Source organism: Athene noctua, chromosome Z, assembly GCF_965140245.1.
Source record: "Athene noctua chromosome Z, bAthNoc1.hap1.1, whole genome shotgun sequence".
NCBI lineage: Eukaryota > Metazoa > Chordata > Aves > Strigiformes > Strigidae > Athene > Athene noctua.
Window position 1 is genome coordinate 3,206,130 of NC_134077.1, and position 26,603 is coordinate 3,232,732.

At 43.5% G+C, this 26,603-nt stretch overlaps 1 protein-coding gene across 4 annotated transcripts in view; it reads left to right on the plus strand.

Moving 5' to 3' along the window:
• The window catches only part of MYO5B (myosin VB), a 163,327-nt gene that overhangs the window by 117,071 nt on the left and 19,653 nt on the right, over positions 1–26,603 (plus strand). For 3 of the 4 annotated variants that reach the window (XM_074931366.1, XM_074931369.1, XM_074931367.1), the window contains exons 22-29: positions 1,734–1,973; positions 7,087–7,159; positions 8,576–8,724; positions 9,503–9,622; positions 10,758–10,895; positions 13,428–13,490; positions 19,986–20,306; positions 21,035–21,132. In XM_074931366.1, coding sequence (XP_074787467.1) covers positions 1,734–1,973; positions 7,087–7,159; positions 8,576–8,724; positions 9,503–9,622; positions 10,758–10,895; positions 13,428–13,490; positions 19,986–20,306; positions 21,035–21,132 — 1,202 coding nt within the window. The remainder of the gene's footprint in view (positions 1–1,733; positions 1,974–7,086; positions 7,160–8,575; positions 8,725–9,502; positions 9,623–10,757; positions 10,896–13,427; positions 13,491–19,985; positions 20,307–21,034; positions 21,133–26,603) is intronic. The other variant, XM_074931368.1, reaches the window with a different exon arrangement.

Sequence of the window (26,603 nt, forward strand, 5' to 3'; positions counted from 1 at the left end):
AAAATATATTAATCTCTCTCATTTACTTGTTTTTAATTTTGAGTTGTGTCTTAATCTTGCTTGGGAGTGCTGAGACTGCAGCGAGAGAGGAATGCTTTGGGAGGTCACCTGGAGGGGGGAAGAAAGGATGATCAGAGCACTAGTAGAAGAAAGGATCCTGTGATCCACATTGGGAATCTAAAAGAGACTAATCCGAAGTATGGGTGGGGTTTTCAGTATCCACCAATTCACCTTTGTACAGGGGCCTGTCTGGTCTGGAGGAACCTGTGTAGACCCAGATGATAAAATTCTCTACTTTCATGGGTGTTTTTTCCTTTTCCAGGCTATAAAATTCTTTGAAAACTAACTCTGTTGTACAGGAGCTAATGGGAGCCCTGGACCCTATTACAGAGATAGATCATACTTTTTGCATTGAAATGTTTTCCTTGCTTGGCTCTGGTGAACATCTTAGAGGAAGAAGTTGCATCTCAAGACCTGTGACTTTGCAACTTTACTGCTTATCCTGACTGGTCAAAGCCTGTGTACCAGGTCTCCAGTCCATTGACCTTTTAAAGTTGTACATTTGTGTCCTCTAAGACTTTCAGGTTTTGGCTTCTTCATCTCAAGGTTTTTTTAGCCTCCACAACAACCAAAAACTTCTGGGTGGAAGGAGCAGTTTCTCATGAGCTGCTGTAACACTGCTGGTGACTAAAGCTCTGAGAAGCAGCAAAAGGCTAAATTGCAGATGACCAGTTCAATGTTGTCTGGATAACAGTCTCTTCCCAAATGTTTTTTCAGCAAGATCAGGAAAGGCTAAACCTAATATTTCTGATACATCAGTGAAATACCCACCAAAATCCCATCTAAGAAAGGAAAGCCTTTTGGATCTGTTGTACAGTGAGCCCAGATCTTTAAAGCTGTATTGAAAGCTGTCAAAAAGGAAACTTTAAAAAACAGACTACACTTCAAATTTCAGAACAGTTCTTTTACTTTTGTAATTATCTACCTAACATTAGCAAAACTACATGGTAGGCTCTTTACTGAAGCTCTTGGTCTGTTGTGAATTCACTGTTGTTTCTGGAGCTGGCTGATAATGATGATGATTTATTAGTCACAGTGTAGTTCCCATTGACTTTGATTTGAACCACAAGAATCAAATAAGGCTGCTGAATTTTGAGGTCTCAAAACTTGGGAGCAAATCATTGCTAAAGTGCTTTAAAATAGAAAATCTGAGCAAATAAAAAGGTGATTGGGTTGGCATATGACTTAAGGCTGGGGTTTAAGGAGCTCTTTGGACTCAAGGCTGCAGTTGTGCTATGGTGCATTGTCACCCCAGGTTTCTGTGGGCACAGGAGTCAGGAATAAAAGGATAAACTGCTAACCCAATATTACAGACCCCCCAAAAAATTGCAAACCAGTTGTATTATGCTACGTTGTTTGGAAGCTGTAATAAAAGTGTAGTTTTTTGTTTGGATGCCAGTGTTACCAAGCATTGTTTACCATTGCTTCAAGTGTAACATCAATTTAACAAATGTTTGTATGATCATTACCAAAATATTATTGAGCTTTTGTCACAGTTTTGAAATTGGTTTTAGCTTTATGAGCTTTATTAGCATATGCATGGAAATATTCATTATAAGAAGTTTATTACTCACCATGCTCAAGGATTCTTAACAGTTACTTTTGTAGTGCATAGTGCATGCAGTGGTCTCATTTATGAAAGTATTTTCTTCTTTTTGGGTTGTTGGCTGCAGAACAAGGAATACAAGCTTCTGAACGAGCAGCTCTCTGCGCTCACATCTGCCCACTCCTCCGAGGTGGAAAAGCTGAAGAAGGAACTGATGCAATATCAACAGAGCCACCAGGGTGATAGCAGCCAGCTTCTCAGCTTTCAAGAAGAGTTGGAGCACCTCCGGCTGGAGCTTGAAAAAGCTTATGGCGAGAGGAAGATTGTGGAAGACAGCTACATTAAGGAGAAAGACCTACTGAGAAAGGTACGTCTGTCACATCTCACGTTGTGCAGGTCTCCTGCAGGTGGTTGTACTGGCGAAAGCTCACTCTTCTTAAGTCTGAAAGGTAAAGAATTTCTATCCTTTAAATAGGATTTTTTTCTTTTTGTCACTGAATGCCCCTAGAATTTGCCTTTTAACCAGGTCATGGGGCAGCAAGGGCAGGTGGACATCCCTGCAGGAGCAGCAGCTGCCCCATGTCAGGAGGATATCCCATCTGGATGCCTTCTGCACTGCCACCCACGAAGAAACTCCCCAAGCCCAGGCCTGTCTGGAAACAAGGGCACTTAATAACCACGGACATGTCAGAACTCTGTGTATGTACAGTGATTCTTCATGGCTTTGTGCAAAATATTGGAGAAGGCTATTGATGCCATAAATATGAGGTGGATGTCCTTCCTCAGCCCAGCCTGGTGTGGATCATGAGGGCTCGGTTTTTGCCACGCAGTCCATGGCCACTGGTTTTAGTGGCTGGTGTTGTAGGTATATGCAGAGTGTGACCTGTGAGGGGACTAACTTGTGCCTCCCGAGCAGAGGTGTTGCTCCAACACCAGCAAGGCTGGTTGTTATGAGCCTCGATAGGATTCAGAGCTGTGATGAACACTAAACATTTTTATTTTAATTTTTTTTAACTCCTCCTTCATGTGCTTTCTGGATCTCTTCAGGTGGAGGTTGTCCAGTGCTGCCACCACTGTACAGGAAAGTGTTCTAGTGGAAGGAAGAGACTTCAGAGTGTAGAGGGTTTTTGCAAGTAGTAAAAATGGACCTTTTACCTTGAATTTCTTTGCTGGTCAAGTTCATTCTGAATAACCTTCATACCCATTCTTATAACCTAAGGCACTAAGGTATGGGATTAGTTCCTGCTGCGAATGCTTGTGACTGCTCAGGTTAAATCTGTGATCTTTCTTCTGCACTGACAATTGAAGTGGTTTCTTCGATCCTGCTATTGGAAAGTGTTTAGGGCTTTCCTAGCCAATACTTGCATAGAAAAAAAAGATGCTTTGCAGCTCTTACTCTAGAATAGCACTTTGTGTGTGACAACCTGAAGATGAGTTGCTTTTGGAGATTTAAAAAAAAAAAAAAAGATCTGGGGTTTGCTGCATTTTTTGTTATGGTGGGAGAATGCCCAGATGGGGCCCTTCTAGAGCACTTCAGTCAGCAGCACCTGCCCTGGCCAACCACCCCTTGAGCATAAACCCTCGGATAGTGGGTGTGGTGAGTAGCTCTGGGGACTATGTGGTCAGGATAACTTCATCTGAACAACTAGCACAGCTGAAATGCATTTTTGGGTGCACTTCTCAAAAGGGCATTCACCCTGTGCACGTCTGGTCTCTCGGCTGGACCAAGAGCTGTCAGAAAAACAGTTACTCCACTCTTTGCACATGTATTGCACCTGTGCAGGGACGTATGGAATCAGTGATTTTCCTTTGTCCAGCACCAAATTAGAAGATCTTTTCTGGCAGAGGGCTCAGTTCATTAGCTGACTGCAGCACAGGCTTTTAGAGACTGAAAGGATGCTTTATTCTGAAGGTGATGCAGCTGGGGAAGAACTGCCTCTCTTTGTTCTTGATTGCAAATCCCCTTCGAGCAGTCCGGAAAAAAAGGTTGATTTAATGACCAAAGAAACGCTTTCAAAAAGCATGGAAACAAAGCAAACGCTTTCCTTTGTTGTAGAATTGCCTACAGCATAGTTAATACTGTGGACTTTACTGTGACAATAGCTGGTTTAATTATAAAACAAAGCATTTCTTCTGAGCAGTGCAGTCTCCCATTTCTGACATTAGCTTTCAATTGCTCCCTTCAGTTCCTTGTCGGTGGGAGGACAGAGAAGACCTGTTTTCTTCCTGGAAACATTCATTTAGCCGAAACACTTTCTGAGAAAAAGTCTAATAGAGATTTTTGGGTGGTTCTATTAACTACTGAAAGTGTGGGAAGTGTCATGAAACTGAATTCAGGCGAGAAGCACTTTTACCTCCAGTATCAAGATTACACCATGGCCATGGTTGTGGTGGGATGCATTTGCCCTGGAGACGATACCTAAAGTCATCAGACACTTCTGAGTGAGACTGAGACAACAGCCTTCATTTTATCAATCGGAGCTGGAGCTGCAGCTTCTGTAAATCCACACTGATTATGATTTTGTTACTGAAAAAAAAGTACTTTAATCTCTTCCCTTATAGCTTTTCTCTCCAACTCCTTAATTTTAGAATAGCTCTTCTTACTCTGTTTTGTGATAGTTTAAAACGTCAGATCTGGGCGAGTACCAACAGCTCTTCCAACAGCATTTGGTAGCACCTAATCTTCTCACTATGAACTCGGATGATTCAAAGCCGGGCCAGGAATTTTATTAAGAAAATCCTAAATGCCATCATCCATTCTTCACGAGATTAGGTGAGCCCTGGAGCCAGATCTCATGAGCAGGTGGTTCCAGTGTAACACTTAAATAAGGGCTGAAGCCCTCATGAGTCCTCACTGCTCAACATCTTCCATAGAAATCCTTCAAAGCAGGTACTGTTGCATTTGAAGCACCTTCAAACGTCTGTTTTCTATAAAAAGATGACAAAGGGGTACAAAAGGTACCAGCGTAGGTACCAGAGATGGACTTTGTGCTGCTTGGCCATTGTATAACCTGCTCCACTTGCCTCTACCCGTGTTTAATGGATTGTTTTCATTCTCATTGGGTTTGAATTACAGCTTGCTGCTCTTTCAGGTGGAAACAGGGATGTGATAAACTACTTCAACCACATCTTAAAAACATCTATACCCAATCTGGGTTAGAAATTTTTAAACCTGGGATTCTACCAAGTCTTTTGGTTCTAAAATATCCCCCAACGGGGCTGAAATACTCCAAATGTTTGTCTTGTTTTGTTTTCCTGCTGTCATAACTTTGTCCTCTGGGCAGAAGAGTTCATTATCAGCACCCACTGAAGAGCACTGGTAAAATAATACTGTTGCCCTTAATCTTTTCCCTGATGAGATAAACAAGTGAAGTTCCTCGCTGTCCCATTGCAGCACAGGTTTTCCTTCGTTTCCATCACTCTTTATGCCCTTCTCTAATTTTTTAAGAATTCTTCTGAACTTGAAGGCACTAGTGCTGACCTAATGGCTGCATGTCTTCTGTGATGTTTATTTGAAGTGATGTACGAATGAAGGAATGTAGTTGATTTTGGTACAAGAACATTAAAATTGTGGCTCAGTTCAGAGCATTTAAAACACCAGTAGCTCTGCATATCTTAAGTTTGTGTTTTCTACACTTCCTAACTGTATCTCCAAACTCCAACCTTCCTATTGCATAGAGAGAGAGAGAGAGATGCAGGAGGTTATAGTCTGATGCAGAGAGCTGGAGTAAATGAGCGGAGAGCGAGGGGTAGTGGGGTCTTCCAGTTTCTGTGCTCGGGATATGACTGCTTCAGTTGTGACTTACAGTAAAATATTCATTGTGCTTAATCCTCACCATTAATGTGTATCTGGCTGTGTGAACCAGCACAGGCAGCGTGCAGGAAGAGCCACAAAACCACTGGTGAAATGCAAAGAGGACCCAGGGGATCTCCTGGTCCTCCAGCAGCACCCAGGCAGAGGCACACAAGCGGGGACGGAGGCACCGCAGAGCTCGGTCCTTGACAGACAGAAAAAGGAAGAAAAGATCTTGAACCCGCTGCTTTCGCCTGTAGATATCAGGGATGTTCACAGTGTGCTCTGATCTTTCCTACAGCAGAGCAGGAATCTCAAGGATGTTCAGTAAGGTGCCCCTGAGCCTCCCCCAGGCCTGTGTTGTCTAAACACAGACATCAAGCACACAAAACTACACAACAATTAGTATAACAGTATGTGGATTTTAGCATCCCAGCCACAAGTCACTTGCGTGTGTTTACGTTCCTCCTCAGTCTTCTGTTATATTCCCATGCTGGCATATGCAGTATTGAATAAAATACCTTGACTTGATCATGCTTGTGTGGAAGACTGAAGTCTGTGCTAGGAATGCATGCCAGCTGGGCTGCCTATAATTTTTTTCTAGTGGTGGCAGCAAAATTATTATTCTTGGGCACTGAAAACTTCTATTACAGTGTGTACAGTGGTGTTTATCTTTGGCATCTTGAAATTTTTCTGCTGTGTGGAGCTCTTTCCTATGCCGTGGCTAGAGGATGTGATGGAGCAGGCACAGGGAATGACATTACACGAGGGTGATGTGTCAGTTTGTTTCCCACCTGACAGCAGCAGAATCATCCTGTTTAACCATAGCAGCGTATTTCACTTGGTAATGTGATGTTTTTGTGTTTAGAGATAACGCTGTTGAATGCATCAAAATTCCAGGATAGGTTGCTGTGAGCATCAGTCCAGCCACATTGTTGTGACCAGTGGCCATTTTTAATAAAGAGGTAGTTTAAAAATATATAAAGTAGAATTTTGCAGGATTTAATTTCTGTTTTCATTAATTTTTGCTAGGCAATCATCAGTGTTAATTGCTGCATATGCTACTGTTACATTACCAAAGGCTCTGGTACATGCCATGCTTCACTGTGCTAGAGGTTCTGCAGCAGTGTGAAGCATTTAAGTGACTGTAATCGTATTAAATGATTTAATACACAACAAATTAAAAAAGCCCGAACTATCTAGTATTAGTGCTCACATTCCCTGTGCCCATCTTAAGTGCCACATTGCTTGAAACAGTCAGCAGATTTATTTTTTTTTTTTCCCCAACAGCAGACAGTGCTATAACTCGAAGGCAGCAAATGAAGCCTCTCGAGATGTGGAAATAAAATTCTGATTTGATATCCTGATCACTTGTAGGAGTTTCATTCCTGCAGATCATGGTTGCCAAGTCCAGCTTCTTAGTATTCTGTAAGATTCTGCTGAAAACATTAATTTCAGGGAGAAATTCACTCAGGAAAAGCAAAGTTAGTCTCTGTTGTTGCAGTGCAGTTCTGCTACGCTTCAGCTCCTGATGTACAAAGGATAACTGGCAAAGCACAAGGGGATAGATCTTTTAAACAGCAAAGAAAGCCCAAACAAAGCTCCCTGTCTCCAGCCAGGTGAAATGTAACCCCTCTGCAAAGGCTCTGACCTGCAGCAAGCAGTAATTCTTTGCCTTGTTTTGTAGCGTATATCCAACTTGGAAGAAGAAAATGCTCTTCTGAAGCAGGAAAAAAGCACGTACCTGTATCAATATGAAGGTGAGAAAAAATGCTTATAGCATCATAATGCCTCCTCTAAACAAGGAGCTTACCTGTTCTCCCCTGAAACTTGGTTATCCTGTGTGCTTTTCTTACCTTGAAAAGTGCTAATCTTCCCACATCCCTTTCCTGGTGGTTTTTGTCATTGTTTTGTTGTGCAGGTAGTTCTGTTCGTGCTGTCCTGCTGGTGGTTGGTAAGACAGAGGCTGATTTAACTGGCGAAATATGGAATAAAGTACCTAAAAGGGCTTTTTAGTTCAGTTATGTCACAGCATTTACTGCCAGTGGTGCAGGAGGCAGGGAGGCTGCTGAGGGTGGAGAGTGACAACATCCCAGGATGGATGAACAAAGGATCCAAGGAACAGCACTGTTAACAATATTAAGCTGTGACAAAGGATTTCTGTAATTTGAGAGTAGTCTGTGAGTGTTTTTTAAAGCAGAGACTTAAATGGTGAGACATACATAGAAGAAAGCAATCTGGGAAAATCCTAAGCCACGAAGGAAACTCTTATGCATGTATTGAGCTTTTATATTTTTTTGTCATCCTTTTCAGCTTTTATTGTGTTGCAGGATTTACAGAGAGCATCATGCATCATTCTGTGGCTGTATCTATCACTGCTCTGTGGTACTCATGAAGTACCCTTTGTTCTTAGCCTAGTGCAAAATAAAGGAAGGAAAATAACATGTTAAAAAGAAACTTGCTGCAAATATTTCTTTTTCTCTTATGAGATGGTTTGGAAGCATTGAAGCTCCAGGAAACCAAGTGGAGGGGCTTTGTTTGGTGTTCACCCTTCTAAAAGAACACGCAGACTATATTTGCATGGTTTCTCAAAAAAGGGAGGAACCAGATTTTCTTCCAAAGTATGTTTTTAACAACAAGAAAGAATGTATTTAGATATAAAATACTTTCAACCGCCCAAGTCTTACCTTGGTAAATGGTTGATGATGACATGGGAAAGGGATGCTGCTGTTGATTTGTTTCTATGCCAAATCTGGTGGTGGGAAGCAGGCAGAAAAGTCTTTAAATGCAGTGAGTACCAAAGGCACTTAGACATTAATGTATTTCTGTACTGTGCTGGTCTGGTCTTAAGTGGGTTTATGGCTGGCTTGTGGGAGCTGGAGCTGGCATAGTTAAGTTAAGCATGACTGATCTCATAGTTTGTAGGTGCTGGCAATTTTTCTTTTAACTCAGAGGGCAGAGGACTCTGCTCTCCGAGCAGAAGAGCTCAAGCTGTTCCAAATGGCAAGGAGACAGATCTAAATTATAATAGTCTCTAAATATTAGAGAATGCTTATATGTATTTTAAAAGTTCTCGGCTGAGAGCATTTTATTAATTAGCCACTGTTATTTCAGATATTTACAGGAAGTTCATTTCAGAGATGAAGATCATAATTATTTTTTTTCTTATTTTAAAGATGAACTTACACAAAGCATGATTGAGGAAAACAGCCAGATGAAGAAAGAGCTGGAAGAAGAGAGGTCTCGTTACCAGAACCTGGTAAAAGAGTATTCGAGGCTGGAGCAGTCATATGACAACTTGCAGGATGAAATGGTTTTTATGAAGGTAACAAAACTGAAATGATTCCTTTTTCTCTTGTGACCTGATCCTGATGTTGGTGGCTGGATAACATGCCTCACTCATCCCCGAAACAATAGAACTGCCATTACTGTGAGGTGAACTTATAATGAACTTGTACACTGAAGCCAAACCATATGTCTGCCTTCAGAAAGGAGCTTGATCTTTCACGCTTCTCTGTTAACTACAAAGATATCTGTGAATCTGAGCAAAAGCTGGGTCATGCTTCTTGGTTTGCTTTTTGTTCCAGTGATGTTCCTGCTTAGGTGTTGGGTTGCAAAAACAAAACAAAAAAATCAATAACGTGACTTCAGAATTTCAAAAGGCAAATTTTTAAGGTTCAGCTATGCTGAAGTGTTGGAGGAACTGTTGGAAAATTATTAGAGTGATGCTGGGTTAGGTGCAATGTTGAGTGTTTAAAGGGAGCCATAGAGGATGCTGTAAACAGCATAAACTTGAGCTCAGATTTGCATGTTCACACTTTACAGGAATCTGGTGTTATGAAAAGCCTTTAATTTGTGCAGAATTTTTAAACTGAGCTTTTGTATCACATCACATTTTATTGTAAACTATTCCCCTGTGTTAAGAGGAATGTGACAGTAGGGCATATGAACTAGAAAACGGAATTCACTATAAGGTGACAGTCAAGGCTTTTGTAAAGGTAAGCTTAGTACATAGACACGTATTTGCTCTAAGAAACAGTGCTTTGTGAGGAATCCTTCCTCAGACACTGAAAGTATTCTATATCTGCATCGCTCTTTGGCAGCAAACAGCAGGGCACAGAAGAAGCCCGTCCAACCAAAGCAGTTTAGAGTCCGACTCCAATTACCCATCCATATCGACCTCCGAGACAGGAGACACCGAGGATGTAATACACCAAGTGGAGGTACAGTAAATCGGGCAGGCTCGAGGGGAGGAGAGCCCTGCTCCATGGGGATGATTGATGTGGGTCTTGGGGCACGTAGGAGGAACGCAGGCTGGACTATAAAGTGTGAGGGGTTGAACTGATTTCCTGCTACAGAAACACCTTGTTGTTGATTGTGTGAGAGGGATTGCAGGGTTGCGATGCTGTGGCAAATGCTGACTCGTTTGTGGGGTCAGACTTAAACAGGGCTCTAAATATAATTAAGTGTTGGGTTTTGGCCCTGCCAGCTTAAAAAGACTGATGAAGTTTCATCGAAGTGGTCAGCATTGTTACATGTAGTTATTCCTAGCACCGATGGCAGTGACTGTTTAGCAGTTCTTTTCTGCAAGGATAACAGAGTTCATTACCCTGAATGTTTTCATTCCAGTGTGTCTTTACAGATGTTTTGCTGGCCAGCACAGCCTCTGTAATCGTCAATTAATGCAGAAAAGAGCAGCATAAATTATTCCCTGGCTATCAAGAATCAGGTGGAAAAGAGAAATGTGGTTTTTGCTTACATTTACTAGAATAGGCTGCTTTTTAAACTCCACTTTCCTGACTCGAGAGCATGCATGGATGATGGATGTTCCTAGAATCTGCCACCCCAGTGGCAGGTCTGTATTCTGTGTCCCACATAACTGTGCCTGCAGAAACCCGCACTTCCCTTTGCTGGCTGCTTTGTTATGTTGCTTTAGTATTTCTGAACTGCTCTGAGAGCATTTGCTGAAGTCAAAGTAATCAGCACTGGCCATGCCCTAATATAAAATATTCCCGGTGAAGCATATTAAAAAACAACTAATAAATACTTGGCTAGAAGGGATTAGTAGGGCATTTTTAATGTTCTTAGCTGTGGCCCCAGTTAGCCCACTTTTCTACTGAGCTGTTAAACATTCAGTGATGTAATAAAATGAGTCAGCTGTTTATTGACATTAAAAATAAGTGCTTAAAATGGGGAGCTTGAAAGGGGTCTTTGAAAGTTCATGCCTTTCTTAGCCCCTGTTAGTGGCTGTGGCTGGGGTTGGTGCTGATATACTGTCAGGGTGTATCTGGCACTGTGTATGGTTATAAAACTTAAATGGGGTCGTCTCTTTTTTGCCAATCTCCTGTTCTTCTGCAGGAGATTGGGGTGGAGAAAGCTGCTATGGACATGACCGTTTTCCTAAAGCTACAGAAGCGAGTGAGGGAGCTCGAGCAAGAGAGGAAAAAGCTGCAAACCCAGATAGAGAAGACGGAGCAAGTGAGCAAGAAATCCCAGGTAGGAGATGTCTTTTCATTGATACTAATATTTCATGTTGGTAACTGGCTTGCCTTGGTTGCCTAAGGACACATGATGTAGGAATTGAGGTTTGACAGTGACATATTCAAGTTAAGAGGCAGAAAATCCATCTGGAAAATGTAGAGAAAGTTTTCTGGCAGTTAAGGACAATTGGACTCAAGAATGGATTATATTTTAATTTTATTTTCATAAACTGGTTATAACAGATTTAAGACAGTATCTTAACTATCTTGAAAGCAATAAAATGTAGAATTAATTTTTGCTCATTTTACTCTGACTGCACTGATTCCATTTCCTTCTCTTTTGAGAAATTTGAAGCGTGGTTTGAGTTTTGTTAGCAAAGATCAGAATGAGGAAGGGGAACATGAGGGTCGAAAGGCTCTACATGGGGATCTGGCCAGGCTGGAGCCATGGGCTGAGCCCAACTGGGGGAGTTTCACTGAGGGCAAATGCCGGGGGCTGCCCTTGGGCCACAACAACCCCCAGCAGGGCTACAGGCCTGGGGAGGAGTGGCTGGAGAGCTGCCGGTCAGAGAGGGACTGGGGGGGGTGAGAATGAGCCAGAGTGTGCCCAGGGGGCCAAGGAGGGCAATGGCATCCTGGCTTGTGTCAGCACTGGCGTGGCCAGCAGGGACAGGGAAGGGATCTGAGCCCTGGGCTCGGCACTGGGGAGGCCGCCCCTCGCTGAGGGGGTTCAGTGTTGGGCCCCTCACCCCAAAAAGGCCATTGAATGACTCGAGCGTGGCCAGAGAAGGGCAACGGAGCTGGGGCAGGGTCTGGAGCACAGGTCTGCTGGGGAGCGGCTGGGGGAACTGGGGGGGTTCAGTCTGGAGAAGAGGAGGCTGAGGGGAGACCTCCTGGCCCTCTGCAACTCCCTGCCAGGAGGGGGCAGAGAGGGGGGATGAGTCTCTGGAGCCAAGGAGCCAGCGCCAGGCCCCGAGGGAATGGCCTCAAGCTGCCCAGGGCAGGGTCAGGCTGGCTCTGAGGAAGGATTTCTGTGCAGAAGGGGCTGTTGGGCATTGGAATGGGCTGCCCAGGGCAGGGGGGAGTCCCCGTCCCTGGAGATGTGTAGATGTGGCACTTAGGGACAGGGTTTAGTGGTGAACTTGGCAGTGTTTGGTTAATGGTTGGACTCAATGGTCTTAAAGGTCTTTTCCAACCAAAATGATTCCATGATTCTGTGTGGAGGATTGCAGATGGATGTGATGCTGCAGCCTGACAGACACAGAGACCACCTTTTGGCCGGATCAGACCTAGAGGCATGTCAGTGCTCAGCAGCCATGAAGAGAAGGTTCTTGCTACCCCCCATCTCCACATGTCTTTCAGTTCACTTCGTTTATTCAAGCACTTTGCAGTCCTGACTTTCCCCATCCAGCAGTGTGTGGCATGAGCTGATAAGCACATCTCAGACGTGTTGCTCAGGCTTGTGTCCTCAGTTAGGTGTTGTTATAACCTGTGTGTGATTTGTTGTTTCTTTCTTCCCACAGTAATGATTATATAGGAATGTAGTTTAAAAAATGCTATAGTAAATGGGAAATAGCAAGATAGCTGTTAGACTAATGGGTTCTTCCTTTCTTTTGCAGGGCAGAGATACTTCTTTCATGTATTCTTTCTTCCTACAGTTTCGTTTGTTTGCTTGGAAGCAATTTAAAAAAAAAAAAATAAAAAAAATTCAAGATTTCTGACAGCTGGGTGGTAACCTAAGAGACAGGAGTACATCAAGGCTTGCAATTGGAGTCTGAAAATACAGATCTCTAGCTGCCAGTGAGCTGATATTTGGCATGAGGGGCTTTTTAACAGCAGATCTCTTATATACTTGTTACCCTGCCGTCTGTAACTGAGGCTTTATGGATTGTTCAGAGGCCAGAGTGTGGGAGACGATGCCTGCCATGAAACAGCAGTGCTGTGTGCATGGTGTTGTGAAGCAGTAAAGATGCTCTTATATGAAATGTTGAGCAAATGTCATCACTCTTGGTTTCGTAATTTAAATTTCTGGGGCTGCTATTGCTTTGTTTGGGAATTGCTTTATTTGTCTCCAGTATGAGATCTATGTGTCTATTGAAAAATGCAATAAATAAACCAAAATCAGCAGCAGTGATTATCTATGTGCTTCACCAGATATTCTTACTGATCACCTCCAGCAATTTGCAGGAAGGGCATGAAATAGGAAACTTCCCCAGCCTCCTGTCCTTGCTACAGAGGCAGATTAAACGCTTGCTTCCCAACCGCTAAGTTGAAGATTGTTCCCCTAATGACTGTTGTTTTTTGAAAGCTGCAGTGAGACACAGCTGTCAAGATCATTAAGGAGAGATTAAACCATTTTCTTCGGAAGCAGCCCCGCTATGTGTTGCTGGGATTCCGTCTAATGCCAGTTAATAACATTATTATGGTTGAGCTGGCCAGCAGTGTTACGGCAGGGATGGCTGTTGATGGAGATATGCATAGCCATCCTGTGCCGTGTGCCAGTTCCTTTGGCTGCTTTTAAATATGTTTATCTCTTTAATCCACTCAGGTAATTGAAATGAAGAGTGAAGTGACCTCGGACCATGAGGATTTTGCATACAACAGTCTGAAGGTGAGTGAAGAGCTCCTACTTAGTGCTGTAACCTATTGCATGGCTCCAACAGCCCAGACACGTTGTCTGAATGTGGTAATAACCCAAAAGCTCCTGTAATTGCCTCAGACTAGTAGACATGACACTTGGAAAGCTGTAGCTCTGTATCAGCTCCTGGACCTGGGGTGGGCTCACAGATCTTATCTTTCTCTCTGGGGCAACATTGGTTCTGCGCTGGTCTACCTGTTTCTGAGTCATCCATAGCAGTAACAAGCCCACTTATGGTGAAGGGTGCTTTTTGCACATAATCTGACTGGGACTTTCTTGAGTTTTCTTGACGTGACACTGCCAGTCTTGGCAGTTTGCTCTGCAGTAGGTGTGAATTCTTGCAGCCGAAGCCCAACATGTTTCTTGTTCCAAGCTCCAGCTCTGCTTCTTGTCTGCTTTCCTTGCATTCCTAAGGTGCCACTCAGGTCAAAATGAAATAAATCTGCTTCATGGATTGCACTAATAGCCTCCATCTGCCAGTGGCAGTGCTGATTGACCAGAGCCATCCCATGCCTTCCCAGCTATTGTCTTACCCTACAGTTCATCTTGTCCTTAAGCTCTAAATCCTTACAGTTCTGCCTCCATCATTTTCTCCCTACGATACAGGGAGCAACTGAAAACTGATAGGCTTCTGTGGCACCTTGTATGGGTTCTGTCCTCCTGCTTTAACTGTACCGAAGTACTTCTGGTCTTTATTGTTAGGCCACTTTTTATGTCCTGCTCATCCTTGGAAAACCAGTTACTGGCATAGGCTTTGTAAGGATTTTTGTTTGTTTGTTTTGTTTTTGATAGTGTAGACCTACATTTCAGATGCTCCTTCTCTCCCTGTCACCTTAACAAATATTGCAATACAACTGAAAAAAACAGTTATATACATGTTAGCCAGTAAAACATCACACTAAACCATCTGACAGTAGTAACACCTACTTTTTGCTATCGTAGAATATATTCAGTTGGAAGGGACCCATAAGGATCATCATTATCATCTCAGAAGGATGCAAAAAAGCAGAAATTAGAGACTGAAGGGATGTATTTTCAACTGTCAGGAAGAGCACACCTCTAGCAGTAGCTTTTGTTGGCACTTAGTCCCTCCAGTTTTTAGTCTCTAAGAATGATATCTGTGTTACACTTGCTAGACATGCTGTTTGTGATTGAGGGAAACCCTGCCAAGTTTCACTAGTGCCTCTGCTGGAGTAGAAATGTGGCAGGAGCTTCAAGATCATTGCCAAGTTGATAAATGTAGCTGGGGATGTTTTAAGTTTCTTGACCTTGTAAAGGAAGTGAAGTTGCAGTTTGGAAGGGGAAGACCTGGCAGGTGAGAACTACCACCTTCTCAAATGGCTTTTGGGGTTCTGAGTTCTGTGTGAGTTCACAGATTGTGTTTTCTTCAACTTTTAACCCAGGTGGTTCAGAACGGAAATAATTAATTTTGGATTTCCCTACTTTCTACATTCCGAACATACCGACATACATAGTCCTACGTACCTAACAAACCTTAATAACTCTCTATTAATACCATTTCACAATAAAGGGTATAGCACGTGTTACAAAAAAAAAAAAAAAAAAGCAGGGTTCTTTAATCTTTAGCCTCAAACAGGTGGAAAATGAACTTGCAAGAAAACACACCTCAGAGTTAGTTTTCAGTGGCGTTGCACTGCAGAGTTTCTCCAGCACAAGGTTCTTGCCGGAGTTGCACAAAAACGAGCTGAAGGTTGCAACAAGGAGCAGCCAGGTCTAAGAGCTTGCTCTAACACAGCGCAGACCTGCACATACCAGCTGTAGCACATGATACTTTGGGTACTGGAGTGTTGGGTGACTGTCAGTCTAGGAAGAGCTGACAGCCCTGTGAAAAGCAAGGAACAATTTTTTCAAATGCCATCCTTAGCCCTAAAGGAATTGCCTTCAAATGGTAATCCTTAGCCCTAAAGGAAAGGATTTTGCATCCGCTGTAGGTGTGTTGACCTGAAAGGAACCACTGAAAAAGAGAGACAAATACAGCTCACTGGTGTTTTCCCAGCTTGTGATTATAGGACGCTGCCTGAAGTCTCCATCTGCAGTGAAAGAGTGTCTTACTGCTGATTTTGAGTGCTGCTTTTCCCTCCTTCCCCACGACAGCTGCTCTGCGATTACAGCAAAGCTCATCCTCTCTTCTATTTCTCCTGCTGATTTGTATCTCAAATATTTATACTGTCTCTGGCTCCTTCAAGAGTCTTGTGTAATTAGATTTATTTTTCCTCTTTGACAGCTTAAAAAGCCTTTATCTTGGGGAACTAAGCTGAGGTGTCTAAAAGCTTACAGCAGACTCTTCCAGTGGATGCTCTTGAATGGTCCATGAGACACCAGCTTACAGAGGAGGAAGGGATGTTAGCTTTGCACTGCTGATGCACTGTCTTTTGGAAACTGAGACTCCTCAGCCAGTTTGGAAATGTTTCAGGAGGTTTTAGAAAGGTGACTGCAGTGTCTTTTCAGAAACCAGTATAATGCCCTGGAACTGAATATGAATTTTGACCTAGGTGAGGTGTGAAGACTGTTACTGATGCAGTTGAACAGCTCATCGTGGTGTCTTGCACTGGATGGGGGAGAGATGCTTGGATATGGTCATGAACAACCAAGGGTTTGGTTTGGATAAATACGAGTAAAATATATAAACACAATAAAAATGTAAATATATTTATAACTCCATGCATTATTTAAAAATAATGCATACAAGTATCAGTTTGGGTGAATGTAATAAACACAGGTATTGCTGAAGAGTGGGTTTTGTTGGGGGTTAAGGTTGTTCCTGGGTCTTGTTCACTACTTTGTGACCTGAGTCTTCACTGACTTCTGTTCCCTTCTGGGTCCCATTCAAGATATATGCAAAGTGTGGGTGTTAGTGGATGGCCGTGTGGGCTTGGTTTTTGCAGCCAGCACATGGTGTGCTACTTCATACATGTCTTCTGTCGTCCAATTTTGTGTCCTGTACCAGCACAACACCCACGATGGCCAGGATTTGCCTTTGGGATTAGCTTTTGTTGGGGAGCCTGTTCTTGGTGCAGATTTTGATGCACACTCCTTCCTTCGTAAGGCTAGTTTGGATAAGGGTTGATTGTTTCTTTTTGTAACACTGTGAAGAAATGTCAGAAATTTGGGCAAACACTGATATATTTACAGCAGGCATGAATTATGTGTCCTTTGTAATGGATAAAGAGAGCTTTCAGTAGATGCTGTCCCAAAATATGCCCAGGTAGGTGTTTGGTTAGCCATGATGCAGGGCTGGAGGGATGTGAAACATCTCCCTCATGGGAGATACATCCCTGAGTCATGCCTGTACAACAAAAAGTTCCCCAGCGAAAAATGTATTTTCCAGCTTGTTTTCTCAGGCTGGGAAAGTGGGGTAGGAATGAAGGCATGAAGGAGTCCTTGCCCTGACTTTGTGTCACTAGCAGGAGCACAATGCGTAATTTAATTTCTCGCTCTTCGCATAGCTGGGATGTTTGTTTCATCCCTTAGACTTGGAAGCTCATCATAAAGTGAGCTTCTAGAGAATTTTATTTTCTTTTCCTGTTGAGTGCCAGAAATAGGAGAGAGGGTAAATTCCTGGCATGGTCGTACTAACCTCTGATTTACACAGGCTCATACTTCACCCAGCACTGCTATATAAGCCCCTTCTTAAAAAATGAGGCTATTTCCATCACCATTAGTGATTGGGTACCCCTTTCACACCTCCATAACCTGTACTTGTTGGGATAAGTGTGAGTTCAAGTTCAGGATGTTCTGACTGTATAACTTGTTAAATAAATCAGCGCTATTGGACAATGCTGAAGAAAGAGCATTTCTCACAGTGTAAGCAGAAATCGCCCTTTCCACATTCAAATAATTTTATTTTGGCTTCTGTTCTGCCATCACTGGTACTGGTGCAAAAAGGGTGTACAGGCAGGCAACAACAGATCTATAGATATTATAACACTGGTCTGTGAAAACCACCAAGATAGGAGTAGGGAATTAATTTAAATGTGAACTCGGAAAGGAGTCCAGGGCATGGGCTCTTGGAGCAGGGTTGTTTGTTACCACTTTTATAGAATCCCAGAATCATCTGGGTTGGAAAAGCCCTTGCAGCTCCTCCAGCCCAACCATGACCCTCCCCCTGACCGTTCCCAACTCCCCCAGATCCCTCAGCGCTGGCTCAGCCCGACTCTTCAACCCCTCCAGGATCCCGGGGACTCCCCCCTGCCCTGGGCAGCCCATTCCAACGCCCAACAGCCCCTTCTGCAAAGAAATCCTTCCTCAGAGCCAGCCTGACCCTGCCCTGGGCAGCTTGAGGCCATTCCCTCGGGGCCTGGCGCTGGGGCCTTGGCTCCAGAGACTCATCCCCCCTCTCTGCCCCCTCCTGGCAGGGAGTTGCAGAGGGCCAGGAGGTCTCCCCTCAGCCTCCTCTTCTCCAGACTAAAGAACCCCTGTCATCCTGGCTTTGTTTCTAATCAGAGCATGCTTGATGTGAGCAGTCCCTGGACTGAGCAGTGTGGCTGACCCATCTCAAAAAAGTGAAAGAGGAGGAGGGAGGGAAAGAGAAAGAATAGCAGGGGTCTTGTACAGCAAATAGCAAAAATCAAAGAAGAGCTATTTGTATAGAAAAGCACTTAATCACTTTCTTCTTACCCTTCACATGTCTCCGAGAATGATAAGAAAAGAGTGGAAAGCAAGTTGATGCTTTAGCCACATGGCAAGAAGAGTTAAACCCGCTTTGGCATTGATTCCCTACTGCACCCACATGTCTCCAAACTAATTTTAAAAAACAGTTACAGAAAAGCCAGTGTCTCACATGCTCCCTCTGCTGAGCTATTGTTAATGTGGATGTGGAGGAATTTCTGGATCTAATGCATTTCTTATACCCCCCCCCCTTTTTTTTTAAATGACAGATAGTATAAAGTACCTGAATATGCTCCATTAATGATGGTGTTTGTTCACCTAGGAGTATGCCTGCTGTCCAGATGCCAGCTCTGCTATTCTGTTCACACCTCTGCTGTGATAAGGCATGCTATTTATAATTTGTAAGGATTTATAATTACAACACCCGTTTCCTATGGAAACAAGGTTTACACAGCTGTGCTAGCTACACACTGTATGAATTGTATAAATGGCCTCCACCCCCCCAGCCATTTTTGGATTCATTAACTTGCATCAGCCAACGCTGATAATGAAGCAGATATCCCATAGATAAGAAGGATTGTGGGGAAAAAAAAAAAGCCGTGGAAAGGGTCAAAAGGTCAAAAGGCAGCAGGAAGAAGAAATTACCTAGATCTTAGTGGGGAAAGAGCTAGTGCTACTGTAGACACTAGAGAATCCACATGGATGGGGTTCAGTCCCTAGGAGAGGCCTGACCCCAAATCACTGGGACACCAGACTTTGTCAGATCGCTTGTAGGCATCTCTGGTTTTGCCCTGTGACAGCTGGATGATGTTCCTCTTGGGTTTTGGTGTTCTCTGAGAGACCCGGGTGCATGGGGACGGGAGGGAACAGTTCTGGGTGCCACCATGCAGCAACTGCTGGTGGAGGATCTGGTGTGCTGTTGGGATTTGGGCCATGAGCAGGACCCTGGGGGCCAGGCTCTGCCCCCCAGCTGTGACCCATAGCAAGGACTGCCCCATCTGCAGAAGCAGAGCTGCTCTTGACCCAGCTGGATGCCCCAGGTGGGTTTTGAGCGCTGGCAAAGAGCTGCCAAAGGTGGTGTTACCATCTGTTTCTTGGTGAAATACTGAAATAAAGGCTGCTTAGCTGCCAGAGTTTTATTCTGTCTTCTACTGTCATGCAAAAGCAAATAAGCCCTTCAGTTGTCTCAGAGAACACAGCGATGCTCCTGTATCGTTATTCGGGAGAAGCAGTTGGCATCAAACTTGTACTAATATTGTTTTTGCCTGTCAAATGCCAGCAGCTGACGAGACATCAGGGTGAGAAAATCCCCCAACTGCAAACATTGCACCGGGGTGGGGGAACTACAAAATATATGAGGAAAGGAGCTGTATTGGGAATTCACACAGCCATAGCTTACGTAATGGGATGTCTGCCATGATGCAGGGTCACGTAAATGGGCATCTTCCAGCTTATTTAATGAATATGAAAGATGAGCTAAACATTGTGGGGTTTGTGGTGATTTCCTGATTGAGAAGGAAAAGGGCTAGAGAAGAAACAAACACGTTTGACTTCTCTAACGGCTTGATTTTATGTTTAAAAATAGCATCAATAAATAAAAAAAAATCTCCCCTCTGTCGCCCTGTAGCGTTGTTATTAAGTAGCAACAGGCTACTGATTACAGGAAAAATCTTTTCTGAACAACGTGTGGCTGGACTGGCAGCAAAATCTAGGTCCTGTCATGAATCGATCATTCAGCTGTGATCATCAGTAATTGAGTTACCTCAGAGGTGTCTCAGAAAAGGATGAGGGTTTGCAAGGCAGTTTATCTAAACTGGTTAATGGCTCGGTATTTTTCAGAGGCAAGAGCTGGAGTCAGAGAACAAGAAGCTGAAAAATGAACTAAATGAGCTGAGGAAGGCCATTGCAGATGGAGCAACCCAGAATAACTCCTCCAGCGATGTGCAGGACAGTTATAACCTCCTACTGAACCAGCTGAAATCTGCCAACGAGGAGCTGGAAGTGCGGAAGGAAGAGGTGCTCATCCTGAGGACACAGATTATGAAGGCAGACCAGCAAAAAGGGACAAAGAACACGGTAACTGAGAGGGTTATGGATTTTCTTTTCCCATTCTGTTGCTGGAAGTTCACTGACTGCCTGAGCGATGCCATTTCTGCTTTGGTAGGCTCTGGGTGGCAGGATGGCACGGGGAGGTTATAGGAGGTTCTGCCTATGGATAAGATATTGTCCATGACATCATTTCACATAGCCCAGGACTACATGTCCCATGGTGGTCTGTACTGCTGTGAGGTGCTTTGACCCCACATCTGATGAGGTCTAGCCAACCCACACCAAGGAACAGCTTCTCCAGCCCTGCACCAAGGTGTGGTGGTCTGAGAGGTTCCCGGTGATGGTTTGTGACAACTGGGTTATTCTGCAAGGAAATGCGATGGGAGAAGAGAGCTTCTGGACCAGATTCTGCTCACTTGATGCTGGTGCAGCTGTAATGTGTTTCTACTGGTGTGTAGGCAAGAGAGCCTGTCCCATCACAGTCGTTTGAGGGCTTTTTGTTTAGAGCCTGTTCTGACTGAAAACTCTGAATTTTCTGAAAACTCTCACTTGGACTTTTTAATTCACTGCCTTATCATTCCTTGAGGTTTTCATGTTTTCTATTTCAGATCACACACCCCCTTTATCTCTGTCCCAGGTTCCCTGCATCCTCCCTCCATCTCCTCATCTCTGCTGCTGTGTGTTTACATGCATACAAATTCATAGAAGCTCTCTAGTCTAGTTCTTCCCTGAGGAAGCTCTATTAAGGATGGTTGGGAGTTGTTTGGTACCAGGAACTTTGAAAGAGAGGAGGGGATGTGCAGGATGTCATGCTGCTGTGTTTTGCATGTTGAATTTAGGAGAGCATCCCAACTGATGCCAGCTGGCCCAACAGTGACAAGCACATTGGTCAGGAGGACGTGATTGAAGCCTACCAGGGGATGTGCGAGACAAACCGGTAAGTGTGGCCCAAATTTTTCCAGCAGCAGGAGGAGCTGACCAAAGTTTGAGAGATGAGATCCTGAGCAAAATTAACAGCATGTTTTAGAGGGTTACCAGCTTTTGGATTGTGTTCTGGACCTTGGGTCAAGGGTAGGCCATAAAGATGGGACCAAGGATACATCTTGTGGTGGGTGAGGAGCCCTCGTCTTTAGGGCAGTGTGACCCCCAAGGGAGAGGAGATACTGGCAGGTAGAAAAGCCAATATGGAAGTGAGCAAAACTGGGTTTTGACTTTGCTCCCAGAAAACAAATAGTAGCAAAATAAGGATTTGGGAAATATATGAGGTCCTCATGCTATGCTGGGAGAACAGCACGGTTCCCCTCTCGTTTTCCCAGAGGCAAAAGCCTGTGATGGTGGACTGAGCTAACCAACATATGCTCTATTCTCTGGCAGTGCCCACATTATAGGCTTTCTTGTGTCTAAACTGAGAGGAATATTCGTTTGATTTACAGGTTCCCATAGAAAGGGTTAATATTGTGAACATGTGTCTGTCCTTACAGTAACAATGGGCTTATATTGAGAGGCATTAAATCAATCTTCGTAGCTATCTAGGAGGAGATCAAATAAAAGTAGTGTCTTGCAAGAAGACAAAATAAAATGGATTGAACAGCAAGATAATATATAAAATAAATATTTATTTTATTGCAAGGAAATTGAATGTTCATCTCCTTTTCTCTTGACAAATAGATGTTTGAGGCTTTTTTCCTAAATAATTTGTGTTCAGCAAGATAGTCAGAAGACCCAACCATTGTGGATTTTTTTTTTTTTTAACACACTATACTTTGCCACTTTGTGAACTGGTGGCAGAAGGTTGTTAGCAGTCCAAGCTGGAAAATACCATGACTCAATTAGGATTTTATTCATACCTGTATGAATAAGAGGAAAGGCACACCGTCTTTGAATGCAATATGAAAAATTGTGAAGAGTTGCTCAACACTCTCAGAACTGTGTGACCAGAAAGGTGCAGTGGGAAATCCACATGCCCGGATTGATGTGCCTAAATTCAATGTGTATATATAGCCGTGTGGTCAGCTTTGGTCATCATGTCTGTGCTGTACGTCCCACAAATTCCTGCCATAGTATGGGCAGGACTTCCTGACTTTGCGTCTGTTTGACTTGTTGAGGAGAATTTTTGGAGATCTCCCCAGTTACTCTGTGTGAGTCCTGAGACGGGCTTGCTAGAAGGGCTAGGTTCCACATGCATTGCATTTAAACATAGCTTAAACCCTGATGGGTGACCCGAGGCTCTGCCCACATTAGTGCTGCCAGTTTTCACTTTGGCCAGGGACCTGGAGGAGTGGGGATTGCTGGGGTCCAGGACTCTCGTGACACTGGCTTCTCCCCTGGGCATCTTGTCTGGCTGGATCAAGGAACAGGCTTTGGTTGTTTTGAGTTTGTTGCCAGTGAATATTGGCTTTCCTGAAGTGAACCTGCTGATGAAATTTCTGCCTGTCCTGCAGTGAGGGTGATGAGATTGATTTAAATGTCACCTTTTTATCAGTAAATCAATGGGGCTCAGCGTGCTTCCTCCCGCAAGCTGTGATTTTTGGCCACTTAATGAATTCTGTGAATTTGCTCTTATTTCCTTCCAACTTTGTCCTAGAGCTGTGAGCACTGGTATGGATGTGAAATCCCATTGTCAGGCTCAGCTTTATTTCCTCCCTCAACCACATTTTCCAGCGTACATGTGTAGGGATGGTTAGTTAGTGTTCAGGTGTTAGTGAAGGAGCTGGAGTCAAGGCAAGAGTTGATGCTTTCACAGGGCACATGTCTGACCAGGTTGTGTCCCTGGTCCTGAGTAGGAACAGTTATTTGGCTATCCTGAAGTACATGTTGTCCGCTTTCACTCAACCCGCCGGGAGTTTCCAGACTTCTTCAGGGAGGATCAAATCGGAGAAATCTTCAAAAATGCCACAAAGATCTAATTTTCCACAAGAGTACAAATCTCTTTCCTTGTTGTTGCACAGGTGAGCTGCAATTTAAGAAGTTCCATGTGATGGGGCCTTGGAGTGTTTTGGTCTCTTGAGGTTTGGGAAGGGAAATCTGCAGTCTCCTTGCTCAGCTTCCTATTGACTCTCTCATCTACCTCTCATATGAAGCTTGGCTCTTCTGCTACAGTAGCAGTAGCTCTACCCTGCTATTACCCTGATTTTTTGCGACGATTTTATCCAATGGCTCGTTAATCACCACCAGCTTCCCTGTTATATGGTTCCCTGTGCATTTGTTTGTATATTGGGTTGGTTTATGAACTATAGGCTGGAGTTGATGGCATTAAAACAGAGGAAAATGAGCACTCGGGGAGCATGCATTATTGTATTTGTCGATATAAATTAACATTCCCTTCCCCTCAGCAAAAATTTGCATGTGTACTGACGTAGGTCTATACCCAGGCATGACAGCATGTGAAACACAACTGCTTTCTCTTTCAAGTCTTGGTCAAAAAATATTTTAATGGAAAGCTTTTAGGGTGGGATTGCAGTTCTGAAGTGGGATTAATAAGCAAGAACCACTTTTTCTCCCACCTGCGCTGCAAGAAGCACTCCCATTTCTTTTTATCCTGATTCCCCTCATTTCGTTGGCTCCTTCTAACTGAGCTGGAATTCTTCTCTACTGGCCCAGTCTGACCGATGTGGTAAAGCTATGGTCCACCCATAGGTCACCCCTCGCTTGAAGTCATCACCTCTTAGCTGCTTAGGCTGGGGATAGAGCCTGGCTTTATTTGGGTAGGAGATAGACTTTCTATTTGCTCTACATCTGTAATCCAGAACTTTTAAATACAGCAGGAGGAAAACAGGAAAAACTGCCAGTGGCTCTAACCCTGCCCACACAGTGATTCTCTTTCTCCACACCACTCTTGGCAGAAAGCCCTCTGATGCCAGGTCAAGGGAAAATTTGAGTTAAAAGCAACCCCTTATAAATGCAGTGAACTTGGCTTTGTTTCTTTTTATTTTTTAACTCTTGCTGACTTTCAAGTGCTAAAGGGAAAAGCATCAAGTTAGTTTCCAGCTAATTTTCTGCTTCAGGAACTGAATGTAAAGCTAGGTAGGATCTTTGTTCCCTGTTTCAGTTCTGGGGATCTTTCTTTCAAGCCTGTTTGATCTTGGTGGAAACATAGAGCCAACAAAAGACCAGGTGATGATGTTAGAAATGATAAGCTGGCAGCTCAAAGCAAATCAGGCGTAATCTTTGAAATTAACTTCTGTGATTAACTTCCAAGTGGTTTCTTTAGAGTACATGGCGCTTTTTTTTTCTGCTGGGTGAGTCCCACCTACAGCTGCAGTGCAAAGTGAAGGGCTGACACTGGCTTCACGTAGAGGATGCTTTTGCGGCTGGAAGACGCCATCACAAGGGAAGGGTTCATATCTCTCCTTACCACTTCCAATGTGTCTCTTCTTATCACTGCTTCCCACTGTCATGTACCTAATCTGCGGTGTGTATTAGTTTTCCATTTAATTAAAAAAAAAAAAAGCATATCTGTGTTTGAAAATGAAATGCCCCTTCTTTATTAAGAGATGATAATTATCTGAAGATGCTAAAATTAACATCTCTGGGGTTTGGTGCACATGCACCTCCATTAAGCTACTTGCATCAGGCTACATGGAGAAGGGGAGGTGGGTATTTGGGCAGGAATTTCTTTATTTTTCATGAAAACAGGTCACCAGCTGCTCCCCAAAACCTGTACCTCCAAGATAAGGATAAAGGAGAAATGAGGCTTTGTGAACCATGTCCTTTCAACTGCTTTCAGCCTTATTTGAGAAAAGGATCTACACAGCATTTTATGAAATTATTTTGGCACATACTAATTAATCTAATTAGTTAAAAGGACCTGAATTGACTTTTAATGTCCGGGTCAGTATGAACTTCTGGGAGAAGGGAAGCTCAGTGATTTCTGAGTCAGTGCCATGTTGATGGGCATAGGCTGAATGCTTATTTCCCAGGGCAGTTTTGTCTTAGCATAATGGCACCCCCTTGAGCTGCTTTCCTCATTCACAATGCGTGTGATTAAAAGAGGAAGGAAGCTATCTTTCAAAGGAGGTTATCCAGGAGAAAGTATCTCTTGAAAATGCTGCTCATTGTGTGAAATTTCCCAGGTTACTAACATGTAATAAATAATGAGGATCCCTCCTGGGTTTTTTCTTGGTTTTCAGTGCCTAAGTACATGTTCTGTTTAGATTATCTGAACCAAAAAAAAGACCTTACTAATGAATTGATCCAAATTGGACCAATAAACCTCCCATCTGTCAGCCTACAGACCCCTTTGGAAACCTGCTATGTATGGGGTAAAACCAAGGCTTTAGTTTAAATTCATACATATGGCTTTAACAGATGAATTTTCCAAATGTTAATGCCCGAAATATTTGCTACTTTTGAGAAATGCCATGCTCGTGCACCAGGATGGAAGGGATGTACAAGCCGTCTGCAGCAGCGAGACACCTCTTGAGTCCTTTTGTGGAAGTGCTACAACACCACATTTCTTCTCACTGCTTTCCTTGTGTGAAAATTTGCTATAGAAAGTTTGCATGTTGTGCTTTTCTACTTAAATACACAGAGCTTTCCTCCACAGGGGATGGCATCTGCTGTGCCTCTTTTCGAAACAGGAAATGTATTTTGGCTCTTTTTTTTTTTTTTCTGAAAGTTTAATGATACATTAAGCGATTTTTTGTTGTTGTTGTTGTTTGTGTTTTATTATTATTTTGAACAACTGTTTTCTAACTGACATCAAAGCCAAGTAAAATCTCGCTGGAGCAAGTGTTCCTGATCAGGTTGACCAGCTTACATGGCTCATTTGTAATGTGTTCAACACCTCATTAAAGAAGATAAGTGAGTTCCCTGCCTTTTGTAACTTAAAAAAAAAACAAACCCAACAACCTGTTAAAAAAAAGTTCTAGTACTGAAGTGAGATGAGACTTTTCAGGGTGTTTTACTGCCTGGACGGATACAGAGGAGATTTGGTCTCATGGATATAAGGACATGAACATCCAAGGTGTGTTTGGACCAAAAGTTGCTCTGAGTAAGGGTGGATGTGTTTGACTCGATGATTGAGGAGACCCTCAACTGAAGTAGGAGGAAGAGAATTTCTTTTAGACCAGTGGAAGTTGCTGCAGAAGGAAGGAAATGGAGAAACTTGCCTTAAAAATGTCTTATTAGTGAGATGTGCCAGAGCACAGAAAGTCTGGAAGAGGAATGAGCTGTTCCAAACTATCAGCATGCAATAAAATACAGGGTTGGGTTATGTTTGCACTGTGGGCTGGAAGTGTATGTGGGCTGTTCCAGCTCAAAAATAGTTAATTTTGGGGGAGATGAAGGAAGGAAGCCTGCTGGGAGCTGCTAAGGATCACTCTGCTTTTCATTTTACCCTTGCTGCGTTTCGACACCTCTTCCTTACCCCTCATGCTGACTTCTGCTCTCTCATTTATCCCTCATGGT